The following is a 15810-nucleotide window of genomic DNA, read 5'->3' on the forward strand; positions in this document are numbered from 1 at the left end:
ATTTTACATCATTTTACAGTATTTCATTTTTAGGAAGACAGCAAACCATGTATGTAGTTGTATAGCTCTGAAGTACCTTTAAAACTTATAGGTGTGTAAAATGTAATACTCGTTAAATGTAAATATCATATTCAGTGAAGAGTATGTTCATTTTAAAAGAGTCTTCAAGTGATAGTGTAGTTTTGAACAAAAAGGAACTTGAAAATAAAAGCAAGATTGATGAATTTGTTAGTTTGAATGATAATGAATGTAATATAAATATAAACATTGATGTGATTTATACCTAAATAAAAGTTTTTGCCTTCATTTATATATATAAGCTTTTGAAATGGGTTGGACTCGATATTTTAAAAATATAAAAATGATGTAGAACATGTTAACAAATATTTAGACTTTGAAAATATCTTATATGTGAGTGGCACTTGTCAGAGTTAATAGTAGTAGCCTCAGGCCCACTGATGAGAAGAAGGTTTCAGGTCATAGGTTAGTCCCTCTGTAGTCTTTAGGATGAGCTAATTGAGAGTTAAAAGTTGGAGCTTTACTTGGTTTTTATAATCTGATAGCAAGTCACAAATTATTTGGGCTGGGGTAGAAATGATAGCAGTACTGTTTTTAACTTATTGTATCTGTTTTTTCTTATTAAAGGAAAGGTAATTGGGAAAAATGGCAAAGTAATTCAAGAAATAGTGGACAAATCTGGTGTGGTTCGGGTGAGAATTGAAGGAGACAATGAAAATAAACTACCTAGAGAAGATGTAAGTATTTAAAACATAATTTGCCCCCCTCCCTCCCCCCTTTTTTTAATCCCCTGTTCTTTTCTTGGTTGACTTACAGTGTTATTTTATATTTTGAAAATTGTATTAGGGAAGTTATACCCAGTGAACTGCTTACACTCTGCAGCAGAGTTTTCTTTTTTCAAAAATTCTTTTCTTTATAATACTGCTTTTATTCACTTAGTAAACAAGTCATCTTTCTATCATGGGCCTTGGGCTCATGGTTGGTTTCTCAGTATTTCAGTAAAACCAACTTTTGCTAAAGAGGCTTCAGTTTGATCATCTTAGTAGTTCTGTTTTAGTACTTAAGAGTGTAAGGCTGTGGAATTGATACTCTATAAACAAAAGCCTGCTAAGAAGGAATTCTTGATAAATAACAATTTCTTGACCTTTATTTTTAGAATTTGAAAGTTCTGACCATTTCTTAATTGAAATCTTTAAGCTTTATATGTTGGTCTATGTTGGTCTTTCTTTTTCATTCTTTTTTTCCCCTGTCTTTTTAGGGCCGCACCTGCTGCACATGGAAGTTCCCAGGCTAGGGTCAAATTGGTTCTGCAGCTGCCAGCCTATGCCACAGCCACAGCAGCATGGAATCTCAGCCACGTCTGTGATCTATCCACAGCTCAAGGCAATGCCGAATCTCCCACCCGCTGAGCAGGTCCAGGGATTTAAGCTGTATCCTCATTGTTACTAGTCAGATTTGTTGCTGCTGCGCCACAGTGGGAACTCCCTATATGTTGCTATTAATTCTGATGCCAGCTTTCTTTTTTTGGGGGGGGGGGGGTCTTTTTGCCTTTTCTGGGGCCACTCTCGTGGCATTGGGCGGTTCCCAGGATAGAGGTCCAATCGGAGCTGTGCCGCCAACCTACGCCACAGCCATGTCTGTGCTATATCCCAGCCGCATCTGCGACCTAAACCACAGCTCACAGCAATGCCGGATCCTTAATGCACTGAGCGAGGCCAGGGATCAAACCTGTGTCCTCATGAATGCTAGTCAAATTGGTTTCCACTGAGCCACTACAGGAATTCCAGCTATTTTCCTTTATTCCTTTTAATTAGGTTAAATGTGGAGGTAAATATACACTTAGAAACGAATGAGAAAAACAAATGGCTTACTGTTATACAAATGAGTATTTGTGGATTGATTTCATTCTATAGGGCTTCAAAAATTGCTCTAAATCTCAAGTAATTTTAACTTATTCTTAAGCAAACAACTGTCCCCATTTTGCATAAGATGAGGATTAAAATCAATGGTGTCATACGATTAAAATTGGAACTTCCTACATTTATACTTAATATGTAAAATAATAGTGATCCATTTGACATTAAACCACTGCCTCAAATTGATCTGAAGATGAGGTTTACTGGGCATGGTCATTAAATGACTCAACTGTAAATTTCTTAGCTTGATACTAATATCTCATCTTCCCCTTAGCTTGACTTATTCCAGTTGTTTTCTAGTATTTACCATCTTGCTGCAAGCTAATTTTTCAGGTCTTTCTTCATAAATTAAGAAGTTACTGTACCTTTCTGTTTTTGTAAGGTTTTTTTGGTCATTGTTATCCCCATTTCTGTGCCAGAGTTAAGAAATTTAAACACTGAAAGGTACCAAGCAGTTTATGTAAATGATCAAGCAGGTTGGGATATACAAGGGAGGAATGGGAGGGTACTACCATGCCTTTCTGTAAAAGAAATAGATGCTGCTCAGGTTTAATTGGGTTACCATGTGGGAATGCATGTATTATGTGTTGCTATGTCTTCTATATATATATATATTTTTGTTGTTGTTTTTAGGGCTGCACCCATGGCATATAGAAGTTCCCAGGCTAGGGGTTGAATTGGAGCTGTAGCTGCTGGCCTACGCCACAGCCATTGCAATGCGGGATATTAACTGCGTCTGCAACCTGCACCATAGCTCATGGCAATGCTGGATCCTTAACCCACTGAGTGAGGCCAGGGATCGAACCTGCATCCTCATGAATACTAATGGGTTTCATTACTGTTGAGCCACAAGGGGAACTCTGCCTATAATGAGTTGTATCAAATTTTAATTAATGCCATTCCAGGTGTTACATGTTATCTTCCCATTTCCTTGAAAGACATTCTCTATAAACATACTGTCATTTGCCCATTTTTTTGTCTTTTTTCATTACTGAATGTAGAAGCTTTTTGCATTTTGAAAAAGTAACTTGACTTTTTATGGGTTTTTGTGTGGGGGGGGCAAATATTTGTTTCATTTCACTTGATTTTAGACTTTTGCCTTATTCTGCATTTTTGTGTCATGTTTGGCAAGGTCTTCCCTATCTGTAAATTGTTCAGAAGTGCGTTCATATTTTTTTCCCTCCAGTTTTTTTTTCCTTGTGTGTAAATTTTTCACTCCAGTTGGAGTTTTTTTGGTCTAATGTATCAGGAGCAGGGGTCAGCTTTGTTTTTTTCTGAGTGCTGGTTGTCTCAATGTCATCTATTAACTGTTAATAAGTTTAAAAATATTAAAAAAAAAATTTTATGCTGTACCCAAGACATCTGGAAGTTCCTGGGCCAGGGATTGACCCCAAGCCACAGCTGTGGCAATGCTGAATCCTTTAATCTACTGTAGCAGATCTGGGATTGAACCCATGCCTCAGCAGTGACTCAGGCTGCTGCCTTTGGGTTTTTAATCCACTGTGCCACAGTGGGAACTCCTAAAATATTTTTTAAATCTAGAAGTGTCATTGAAATAATTTTTAGATGTAAACTCATATATTCAATAATAAGCATTTACTCTTTGCTCCAATTTTTTTTTTTTTTTTTTTTAAGAGCTGCATCTATGGCATGTAGAGGTTCCCAGACTAGGGGTCGAATCAGAGCTGTAGTTGCAAGCCTACACCACAGCCACAGCACCTTGGGATCTGAGCTGTGTCTGCGACCTACACCACACCTCACAGCAATGCCGGATCTTTGACCCATGGATCCAACCCGTGTACTTATGGATACTAGTCTGGTTCGTTAACCACTGAGCCATGACAGGAACTCCCTAAATTTTTTCTTATGGTTTTTAATAGGCATTAAAATATTCTGTAAAATATGTACAGTTAAGGATGCCTTTTTACCAGCTCCTTTTCTTTGGAGGTAGCTGCTGTTGATAACATCTCCAGTTGCTGGGGTGGGGGGATCGTCAAGTTTTTCTGTTTCTCTTAATCCTTAACATATCAGGTGTTTGGAATAACTTTATCTACATGGTATAATTCTATATGTCTATATGTTTAAATGACAATAATCTTACACATTCCCCTAAATTTCCACATTTGGAATAGCATAATTCACATTCTACCTATTACACTAATGCTGTACCTTGAGATTTTATAAGTATGTTTAGTATTTTTTTCTGAGATTGTGATTACGTTTTAGAAGAGGGACTTTGTTTTACATATTCCTTAAGCATAGATTCTGGCAGTTAACTTTAGGCAAATTGTTTTCTTAGCTGTAGAATTAGGATAATTCTTAAAGTGACTTTTTAATGAACATAAATAATATAGTCCTAGAAATATGGTATGTGCTTAAAACTTTTTAGATCTCTTTTTTTCTCCTCCCCTGTCTTTTTTCAGTTTGTATCCTCTGTACCTGCCTGTGAGGAGCTTAAGTTAGAGCCACTTGTTTCATGCATTTCTAGTTGTAATTACTTCTTTACAGTCACTACAGCTTTCTTTAAGCTCTGTGATAACCTTCTTTTGTACTGTAGTAGCCTTAGTACCTGCTCTGTGCATTTCTTCTTTTTAATTTCCCATGCTAAAATTTACCAATTAAATTTTTAAAAAGCTATTTAGGAAGTGTTACATAGTAGTTTCTTATGTAAGATAAAACGTTGTTCAGCCACACTTAATTCCATATTTAGAACCTAAAATTCTTCAGCCAATCTGTTGAAGTAACTGTTAGGAACTTTTCTGAAAAATCAAATGAGGAAAGACACTGAAACTGTAGGTGTACTCATTTCTTTAGCCATTTGGAAGCTGGAAGTGTATTTCTTTAAAGGAAAAAAAAGCTATCTTATTTCTTTTCTTTTCCAGTTCTTAAAAAAATTTTTTATTTTGGGCTGACTTGTGGCATATGGAAATTCTCAGGCAAGGGGTTGAATTGGAGCTACAGCTGAAGGCCTGTGCCACAGCCACAGCAATGTGGGATCCAAGCCTCATCTTCAACCTACACCACAGTTGACAGCAATGCTAGATCCTTAACCCACTGAGCAGACCCAGGGATTGAACCTGCATCCTCATGGGTACTAGTTGGGTTTGTTTCTCCTGAGCCAAAACAAGAATTCCTTTTTTCCCAGTTTTTTAAAAACCTTCTTTTGAAATTCAGTGAAGTAAACCAGGTCTGAGTTAAACTTTTCATTGGCTTTAATAACTGGTGATTAAGTATTTGCCCATATCAGTAATTCCTTTATTTTCACATTGTGTAAATATTTAGATTCTGTGGATAATTCGGTTCATCATCATGAAGTACTCCTTCCAATATACATGTTGAAAGTTAAGCTATCTGAATACATATTATAAGGATAATCTGGCTAATATGTTTTATTATGTTTTTAAGGGAAACATTACTAAAGTGTTTATATTCCAAAAATTCATGCCAGTTTGAAGGAAAATTTCTTTAGAAGTTAGTTTATATATTAAATTAGATTGAATTAGAAACCAGAAAACTGATACTTAAATTTTTTAGTGTAAATGTTGAATTATAATGCAAATATGACAATTTATTGAAAATATCAATAGTATTTTAAATTATATTGATTTTTATTTTTTAAAAAGCAGTGTGTTTCAGAATCTTGATGTAAATTACTGTGTTTTAGAAAAGCTTTCTGAATTAGTATATTGAAATGTTAAATTTATGCTAGAACTTTTAAAAAATATTAAATCCTGAGGATGCAGAGTTCTGTTGTGGCTCAGTGGTAACGAACCTGACTGGTATCCATGATGACGTAGGTTCGATCCTTGGCCTTGCTCAGCGTGTTAAGGATCCTGTGTTGACTTGAGCCGTGGTGTAGGTTGCAGACCGGCTTGGATCTGGTGTTGGCTGTGGTGTAGGCCAGCAGCTACAGCTCTGATTCAACCCCCCAGCCTGTAAACTTACATATGCTGCAGGTGTGGCCCAAAAAAGACAAAAAATAAAATAAATAAAAACTGAGGATACTTTGTTTTCTTACAGGGCATGGTTCCATTTGTATTTGTTGGCACTAAAGAAAGCATTGGAAATGTGCAAGTTCTTTTAGAGTATCACATTGCTTATCTAAAGGTTTGTATACTGTTCATATCATTGTTGCTTCACATTAAACTTTTATTTGTACTAAATTTTAAATGTTTTTGTTAATTCAACCTCATATTTGCTTTTTTTTTCCCTATGTGAGAATTTAAAATAAAAGGTCCTTTGCTGTTATATAAAATGATTGGACTCATGCACATTGTTTCTCTTTCCTTCTGAACTATTACATTTCTTTCCTTCCTGTTTAAGACATGGTCACTCTTATTTCATGCAGATAGAGTGCAAACCGGGAATGAAGGTGGGCTTTCTTGGTAACCAGTACTCTGAATCACATCCATTACCCCTGTAGACATCATTTGATTATTCTTAACCATTTTTAAAATTTTTATTTATTTATTTTGTCTTTTTATAGGGCTGCACCTGTGGCATATGGAGATTCCCAGGCTAGGGGTCTAATCGGAGCTGTTGCTGCCAGCCTACACCAAAGCCACAGCGACACCAGATATGAGCCGCATCTGTGACCTACACAACAGCTCATGGCAGTGCCAGATCCTTAACCCACTGAGCGAGGCCAGAGATCAAACCCGCAACCTCATGGTTCCTAGTTGGATTCATTTCTGCTGCTCCACGATGGGAACTCGTTGTTTTTAATATAGTCTTATCTAAGTTGATAAAGAGCAAAGGTTTTAGAAAAATGCCCTATAAAATATTATAAGTTGAAATTGTCATTTTCTACTTACTCCTGCTTTCTTTTTCTTGTTTAGAGTATAGTACCTCAACTTCTCTGTCTTTAGTAAATGTTTTCATTCTGGTCCCTCATATCATTGCTGCTATGGTAATATTTTGAAAGCACCCTGATAGTGTTATTCTTTTTTTAAAAAACTCGTCTTTATGCAAGTCTCAATTCATTTTGGCATTCATGTTTTATCTTCCAGTACTCTGCTGCTATTAGCCAAGAGCTTTTTTAGATACTTTTCCTTCACATCCTGTAATGGCCTCAATCTCTGAATGACCAAATCTATCAGTTCATCTAGGTCACAACTCAAGCTTCACTATTTTGATAAGAACGTAGATTATTAATAGTATCTGTCACAGTTGGTATGTACTTCACTTTAACAGTTTCTATTCCCTGAGGACTAGATCTGATAATTCTTTGTAGTTATTAGGTATTTAATAAACAGGTTATTTCAATACTTGTCTGTTAAACATCCCCAAGATGATTCTAATGGTTGTTTGTAAACATTCCCTTGAAGGAGGAGAGTCCTTGTCTTTTTTTATATTGTATAACTGTAACATTTAGCATGGTTGGCACATGCCAAGGCATTTGGTAAATGGCTTGGTGAATTGAATCAGCAAATGACCTTGTAAATTGTTTTCACTAGGAATACAGTTACACTTTTCCAAATAACTGCTCAGGATTACAGCTTTCATTGATAGGGAGTATAGCTCAAGCTCCAGGCTTTAAGAAGACAAAAGAAATATATGTAAGATGTACCCTTTTTTGTTTTGATTATAGGAAGTAGAACAGCTAAGAATGGAACGCCTACAGATTGATGAACAACTACGACAGATTGGTATGGGTTTCAGACCTTCTTCCACCAGAGGGCCTGAAAAAGAGAAAGGATATACCACTGATGAAAGTACCGTCTCTTCTGTACAAGGTTCTAGGTCTTATAGTGGAAGAGGCAGAGGTCGTCGGGGCCCTAATTACACCTCCGGTTATGGTAAAAAAAAAAAACTTTTTTTGGTAGTAGTTATAGTTTAGGTGTGCTCCTATACATTTTGCTTATTATTTAGTTTATCACTTTATCTTGACTGAGGGCAGGAGATAGTTCTGAGGTATATGTCTTAATAATAATGACAGCATACTTTTATATCACTGGTAGTAAAAGGTGTGTAGTATAAGCAGCTATGTAATAAAATGAAACATGTTTTTAAGTTTATAGCTCATGATCATGTTGTAAATATTTAAATACATGTGTAATTTATTTACCACATATTTTCCTTGTACAGTTATATATATTGTTCCAATAAAACCGAGTGATGGTGGTGATGCTACTAGGATTTATTTTTGCCCTCCCTCTCAGAGAAGTACAAATGAAAAAACAAGCTAATCACTGTGCAAAGATTGTGTACAGAAAATCTTTACTAGTTTTTAAAATATACTGTATTGGTTTATTTGACAGTTTTGAATATTAATATCTCACATCTGGAATTACTTTGTGAAGTACAACATTTCACTAACAGGGTTTTAAAAAGCTAGAACCTTAGAAACATTTTATAAGTGGACATTTTTCTAAAATATATTTCACTGTGAGGATGGGGCTTAATCCATGTAGGAAGGGGCCAGTGGATGGTGATGGTCAACAATTCTCTAATCCTAAATTTCTCACTTATTCTTCTTCAGCTTTGGAGTTGTTCCATTTCTCTACATTTGGACTTGGATCTTAACAGTGACCTGATTTTTTTTCCCCTCCCTTTCTCTCTTCCCTTTTCTCTTCTCTACTCCCCTATGCTATCCTAACTGCTTTGGGAAATACTTATTTCATAAGCCTTTTCCAGAACAGGAAAACAGAAATACATGAAAGCTTACAGTGTGCAGATTCCACATCCACATTTCATGTTTACCTGAAGGATCATCTAATGATGCCAAATATATTAAATTTGTACTATCTTTCATGTATAGTTGGATGATTAATTTCCCCTTCCCTTTTTTCATTGTTTTGAAGTTAACCCTGTATTGAAGCTTAAAAATGAAATTGCAGTTAATACATTTAGTATGTGAAGGATTAAGAATTGCAAACTAATATTAGAATCTTGAAAACTCATGTAATACAAATAGCAGTTAGTAATTAAATAGAAATTAAGTATACTGAATGATTTTAGAGATACAAGTTATTAGTTTCTGATTAATAATCAGATTTGGATATTTGGTTGATGAATTCATGAAGAATTTTATAAGCCTCTGGGAAGTCCACTTACTGATGAGAAGTTACCCTTTGGCAAATGCTTTTGTTGACAGTATATACAATTTAAATGAGAATGGTAGAGGAATATCATTTGGATTGAAGAAAGCTATGCAAATTGTTCAGTAGGTGGCACTCTTACCTCTGAATCTTTGGAGACTAGTAACAGTTGTATTTCTTGAAAAAGCTGTTGAGCAAGCCGGCTCCATAGACTCAATAATCATTGAGTTTGGTTATAGATGTTCTTGTTCACTTAATAGGAGAAAAATTTTTAGTTGGTAAATATATATAAGCTGTATAAGAAATATTTGCTCAGTTTAACATCTCCTGAGTTATCTGTCTTACAAGGGATAGGCTTACAACATCAGTTGGCTGCATTTTCTATAATGGCACACAAAATTTTATGACTTAAAATGGATGCCATATTGAATTTCATAAAGTGTGGGACTTTATTAAGTTCAGCATACGTGTTCATTGAAAGGATGTGAACCATCTTCATAAATTGATCTTAGAGGTTTAGGGGGAAATCTGATTTAAAAAATCTGTTTAAAATGTCTTTTTATTTGTGGAGCCATTACAGATTGAATCAGTCTCATGAATCATTTTTAACACTTTTTCCTCACCCTCCAGGGGGGACTCCCCAATTTTTGGATTTACGAACTTATATTTTACAAAATTGAGAGTGGAATGATTGCAATGACTAGAAAACTAATGGGTATTAGTTTTCTGTTGACTGTGTAACAAATTATAAATTCAGAGGCTTGAACAATACAAATTTATTATCTTACAGTTCTGTAGGTCAGAAATCTGACATAAGACTCACTGAGTTAAAATCTTAGTGTCCGCTTATCTGTATTCCTTTTTGGAGGCTCTAGGGAAAAATCTGTTCCCTTAACATTTCCTGCTTCTAAAGATTAACTCCTTTGGTTTATGCCCCCCCCCCTTCCTCCATCTTATAAAGCCAGTAGTAACAGTGAGTCTTTATACTGCCATCTCTTTGGTTCTCTGTGGCTGAGAATGGTTCTCTACTTTTAAAGACCCGTGTAATTGGTTTGGCTTCACCTAGATAATCCAGGGTAATTCCCCACCTCAGTATCTTTAACCTTAATTACATCTGCAAAATTCCTTTTGACATCTCAGAAATGGTTAAGGGTTGTTTAATATGAAGAAAGTGGAGCAGTAGCCAGTTTGTTACCTCTTTTTTTCTTTATCTTTATAGTCATCTTTATCTAGTGAAGTCTTTGGTTTAGACACCCTCTTTAAGTATCTTGAATACTGTATTTGGTTAAACTTAAGAAAACTTCTTTCCTTATCATACTGAGTTAAATAAATACTACTCTATTTCTAAAGAGAATTCAATAGGAACTTTTGTCCTTTTAAAAACATCTGCTTTCAGATTTTGCTAATTTTTTAGGCAAGGTATATAGGTTTGTAAATCAAAAATTCTTACACATTCCAAGGATGGAGATGTATATATATGTGTGTGTGTGTGTGTGTACACACACACATATTTTAACTACTCATGGAGTGATACATTGCCCTTATTCCACCAAACCATGTTGTCAGTCTATAGAGTTCTTTTTTGTCATTTAGAAAAAGAACTGTTTGGGAGATACATTCTCTATTATGAGACAAAATTTCTTAACAAAGACTCAAATGTGAATACTAGAAGCTTGCTATATTTTTCCTAAAATGTACTTCTAATTATTACTTAATCCATTCTTATGTAATTGGCTAGCTATATCCATATTTTTTGGCATATGGAGAAAAAAGCTGGATTGAGAGGTTTTTTTTTGTCTTTTTTTGCTATTTCTTGGGCCGCTCCTGCGGCATATGGAGGTTCCCAGGCTAGGGGTCTAATCGGAGCTGTAGCTGCCGGCCTACACCAGAGCCACAGCAACGCAGGATCCGAGCCGTGTTTGCAACCTACACCACAGCTCACGGCAACGCCGGATCGTTAACCCACTGAGCAAGGGCAGGGACCGAACCCGCAACCTCATGGTTCCTAGTCGGATTGGTTAACCACTGTGCCACGACAGGAACTCCAAGAGAGTTATTTTTAAAGGAGAAAGGACTTAGGCATCTTTGTTAAACTTAGGCCTTATTCCCTATACTTTAGTGTTTAAAAATTTGCATCTGAAGAGCTCTTCTGTTTTGTTTTCATTATCAAATGACTGTGGAGTTATTAAAGGGTATTATCTTAGAATCATTCTTATTTGGGAGTTTAGTATAGGAACTTGAGAATTGTTCAAATTAATTTATCAATAGAAAGTTGATATGCATAACTTAGCTCTACCCTTTTAAATATCTTGTAGACCAAATGGGAAGTAAATCCAAAGGCAAATAAATAGAAAACAACACATGACAGTACTTCATGATAAACATTATTTTTAAGGAAATAAGGGGAGAGGTCTGTTTTAAATTGGTCTGAAACTTTAGAAATTGAATTGGGTTCTGAAGGAGATGTATTTGCGTATATAGATATATTTGCATATGTAAGTTTCCCATGCTATCAGAAAGTAGAGTGTTCCTACGAAACCTTTTCTAAGCTGAAATGGCATAAAGTGAAGGTGCATTTACCTTAGGACACATCTTGCTAATAGATGCACAAAGTAAATTAAGATAAAGCACAGATGCTTACAGACACAGTTCAAAGCTTTGGTGATCTGATGCTGAGTTACTTCCTAAGGAAGGTGTTGCTAAGGCACGCTGTTCTCACTGCTTGGGTGCTTGCTGCCTCGTAATGGCTTGCTGTAAAACATGCTGAAGGCTATTTTATTTTCTCTTTGTAATTTTTTTTTTCTTAAACTTGAAAATCCTTTTTGAATTTCTTTTGGATAGTGAAAACAGGTACTAGTATAGGTCTTTTGTAAAAACAAAATGGTGTAAAATGAACATTTGAAAAGTGCAGGCTACCTCCACCATAAAACAGAATGGTGAAAGAAGGGTTATCCTAGAACTAACAAAAGAATAGCAGTGGGAATGAGTATGATACTGATTGGGTCATATGAATCTGACACTTTAGTTGTGATATAATGATACTTTAGACTTTTATAGAATCTTTGCAATGTTTACAGTTTTCAAAGGTTACTGTTAGGTCATTGGGATGTTAGTCTCTGTAAACGTTTAAAATCGTGCAGAATTTTTGTCTAACTGATAATGGCTTCAGATCTATTGATTGTCATGTTGAAGTTGTCTTTTCTTAGAGTAATCCAAAATGCATTCATTGATTTCAAATACTGTATTCTTCTAACTTTAAGACATTATTGCATGTAAAACATACTCTTATTTTATGTACAGCCATTAAAAATACACCCCCAGTTTATGAGACAAAAAAATACTCTGATTTCAGAGATGTTAAATGTCATGGATAGTGGTTATTTTTATTACACCAATAATTTATTAAAAACTTATAAAAAAGGGCAAAAATTTTTTATTTTCCTAAATGCATTTTGCTGTTAAATGTTTGTGTGACGTTTTGAATGTTTTCTGTAATATTCTAATTGGCTATGTTTCTGCATATCCAAACAATTAAATTTTTAATCTGACTAGTAAATTATTAGTATATCATATTAACATTTGATTATTTCTTAGTTAATTTCAGACAATTTTTACTTATCTTTGGAGCAGCCAGAGTGATTTAAGTAGTGATTTGCAGAAAATAATTTTGAAAAATTTCACTCCTTTTTTAATAGAAATCTAATTGGCTTGTGTTTTCTTCTTTCCCAAGGTACAAACTCTGAGCTGTCTAACCCATCTGAAACTGAATCTGAGCGTAAAGATGAGCTGAGTGATTGGTCGTTGGCAGGAGAAGATGATCGAGAGAGCCGGCATCAGCGTGACAGCAGGAGACGCCCAGGAGGAAGAGGCAGAAGCGTTTCAGGGGGTCGAGGTCGTGGTGGACCACGTGGTGGCAAATCTTCCATCAGTTCTGGTAGTCTTTTATATACTATGTCAGCATCCTTTCTTTGTAAACAGTGTAATTTTATGCAAGTTATATATTCATTTTTCAGGGCCACCCATTTTTGCAAGTTTCTCTTTTTAAACTGAGGAAAATAGTAGAACAATTATATACATAGCAAAATAAGGAAAAGCCCTATTAAGTGTTTCTCAGTGAAGGTTTAGCTAGAATATTCAGGTCAGAGCAATTTGTTGGCTCATTTCTCTGTTTTATTGGTCAGATGTTTTATCCATTCAGTTTTTCGGGGCTTAGGTAAATTAGAACATTTTTTTTTTAATCCCCCTAGAATTTTTCAGGTTACGTATTTCTGTTAGCCAGACAAATCCAGGGATTCTAATGCGCAGAGAGATCTAAATGCCTTTATATACTTAATATTGAAAATTAACTGAAATGCATTCTTGGCTACACTATGTAACACTTTGGGAATAGGGAAAAATTGTGAAATCAACACCTTTAAAAAATTTTTATTGTTTGAGGAATTGACCTGTAAAGAGGAGTGTTTAGAAGACTGAGATTTGAGGTGTATAAGCAACTTTTTACTCCTGTCTTTTTGAAAATTCATATGCTGTAACTTAGTGGAGTTGTAGGAGTTAGTTGCCAGAATGTTGTTGCTTTAGCATAATGGGCTGGGGAAAAATCGTCAGGGAGACACGGACCTAGAGTATATCAGGGATATAACCTTAACATATTGCTGTATGGAATTTTTAAGAAAACCATTCTTAATGTTACATGCCCTGTGACAATTTATATAGTATTTTAAATATTACAGAACACACATGTACATATAATTACATACATACCAGACATGCTTACAAATAAAAAGAAAATAGAGTTCCTGTTGTGGTTCAGCAGAAATGAATCTGACTAGTATCCATGAGGATGCAGGTTTGATCCCTGGCCTTGCTCATTGGGTCAGGGATCTGGCATTGCCGTGTGCTGTGGTGTAGGTCACACATGTGGCTCAGATCCTGCATTGCTGTGTCTGTGGTGTAGGCCGGCGGCTGTAGCTCTGGCTTGACCCCTAGCCTGGGAACCTCCATGTGCTGTGTGTGAAGTCCTAAAAAGAAAAAAAAAAAGGCAACTGGATCAAATCATACTGCTTACGGACTTTGAAAAAGATATTCTGTAGTAGATCTGGTAGTATGCTTTGGCCCTAAGCTCAGTTTACAGGGTTTCAGGGAATTTTTTTTTTTTCCCAAGTACATTGCTCACCATTATCAAGGTTTATAAAATTATAGTATGCTGAATTACAACATATATGTACTTTACCTAGTGTTTCTGATTAATGGATAAACTTAGTGTCTTTTGCAAAGATGCTAGCTTGCTAGCTGTTACCAAAGGAAACTTAGAAAGAAAAAATCGTGATTAGGTGAATTTCTTCTATAATTTGGTGGAGGCAATAAATGCACATAGGTAAGATGGGTATTTTTTTCTTATGACTTATATCTTAAAACCTTTCCTTTCCTACCCTCACCCCACCTCACCCCACTTTCACTCTTTGTTTCTGGAGATGGGAGTCCTAGTCAACATTCATTTCCATGTTTGCCTATAACCAGTTAGAATTTTAAACTTTTTAGTGTGCCTTTTTGTGTAGACTTGTTTTGCTTGCTTTAGTTTGTAGTAATAGACTTCTATTATGTCATGGAGTAGGGGTGTTGAGTCTTATTTGGAAATAATTCATTAACATTGGCACAGAGAAGTAGCAGCCACTTTGAATTCAGTTATGGAGACTAAAAGCTCTTTCTTGGAATTAATTCATGTTAGTTGAATTTTGTTTTCCTTTTTATTTCTCTAGCCTCTGGACAAGGTTAGCTAGGAATGTGAATGTAAAATAGCATGTAATAATATATTGTTTCCTAATATGTTTTCAAAACAAGTCAAAGTAAGTGGTAGAAAAGCCAAGGTGTCCACTCATCTTCTACTTTAATTTTTCATAGCCATTTAAAGTTTTTTCATATTTGTTATTTTTCAGGTAAAATAGTAATACAGAAAACATTTTATCTGAAGACAGTGTATTTTTATTGGGGGGAAATTGAAGTTTCTTTATCATTAACATAGTTCAATGTAGATCAAAACATTCCGAATAACTGCAGCTCTCTTAAACAAATATTTCTTGCCTCTGACATGCATATAGTGCTCAAAGATCCAGACAGCAATCCATACAGCTTACTTGATAATACAGAATCAGATCAGACTGCAGACACTGATGCCAGCGAATCTCATCACAGTACTAACCGTCGTAGGCGGTCTCGTAGACGAAGGACTGATGAAGATGCTGTTCTGATGGATGGGATGACTGAATCTGATACAGCTTCTGTTAATGAAAATGGGCTAGGTATGTAAGCACTTAGGGAAAAGATATATATTATTGTATAATATTGAAAATGTATGATGCTTTTTTCAAAAAGAAATTCCCAGACATATGCAATTCACAAATTGAATTTTTCTTAGTGTTTACTTCAAATGAGGTAGATGGCTTTGTGTCTCTTTTTACATGTCTAGTTCTCAGATTTGTATAGCCAAATTATTTGAAACTGGGAGGGTTTATTAAAGTGCCCTTTTGATGCCATTAAAACAGTACAAATATTTCAGCTGCAAGGCACTTAATACTCTTAATGTTCCTAAACCAAAATTGGGCTTTCAGCTTGCCTCATTAAATATTATTATAAATGATACTGCTAAGAGGTGTGTGTACTGAAATGGCATTAATTCAGCAAAATTCAGGCTAAAATGTTATTAGCTTTGGTAAAAACTAAACTATTAAGAGAGGAAAATTTCATTCCTGAATGGTGATAATTTATATTACGTCTTATAGATCATTTAATCAAGAATTAAAACCCTCTTAATTTCTAGATTGATAATTTGATTTTTAATC

At 35.2% G+C, this 15810-nt stretch overlaps 1 protein-coding gene across 7 annotated transcripts in view; it reads left to right on the plus strand.

Moving 5' to 3' along the window:
* The window catches only part of FXR1 (FMR1 autosomal homolog 1), a 58952-nt gene that overhangs the window by 37911 nt on the left and 5231 nt on the right, over positions 1 to 15810 (plus strand). For 4 of the 7 annotated variants that reach the window (XM_047787143.1, XM_047787151.1, XM_047787179.1 and 1 more), the window contains exons 10-14: positions 646 to 755; positions 5955 to 6041; positions 7525 to 7732; positions 12705 to 12908; positions 15070 to 15270. In XM_047787143.1, the coding sequence (XP_047643099.1) occupies positions 646 to 755; positions 5955 to 6041; positions 7525 to 7732; positions 12705 to 12908; positions 15070 to 15270 (810 nt within the window). The remainder of the gene's footprint in view (positions 1 to 645; positions 756 to 5954; positions 6042 to 7524; positions 7733 to 12704; positions 12909 to 15069; positions 15271 to 15810) is intronic. The other 3 variants (XM_047787160.1, XM_047787169.1, XM_047787195.1) reach the window with 1 other exon arrangement.

The sequence above is a fragment of the Phacochoerus africanus genome, chromosome 1 (genome assembly GCF_016906955.1).
Source record: "Phacochoerus africanus isolate WHEZ1 chromosome 1, ROS_Pafr_v1, whole genome shotgun sequence".
Classification (NCBI taxonomy): domain Eukaryota; kingdom Metazoa; phylum Chordata; class Mammalia; order Artiodactyla; family Suidae; genus Phacochoerus; species Phacochoerus africanus.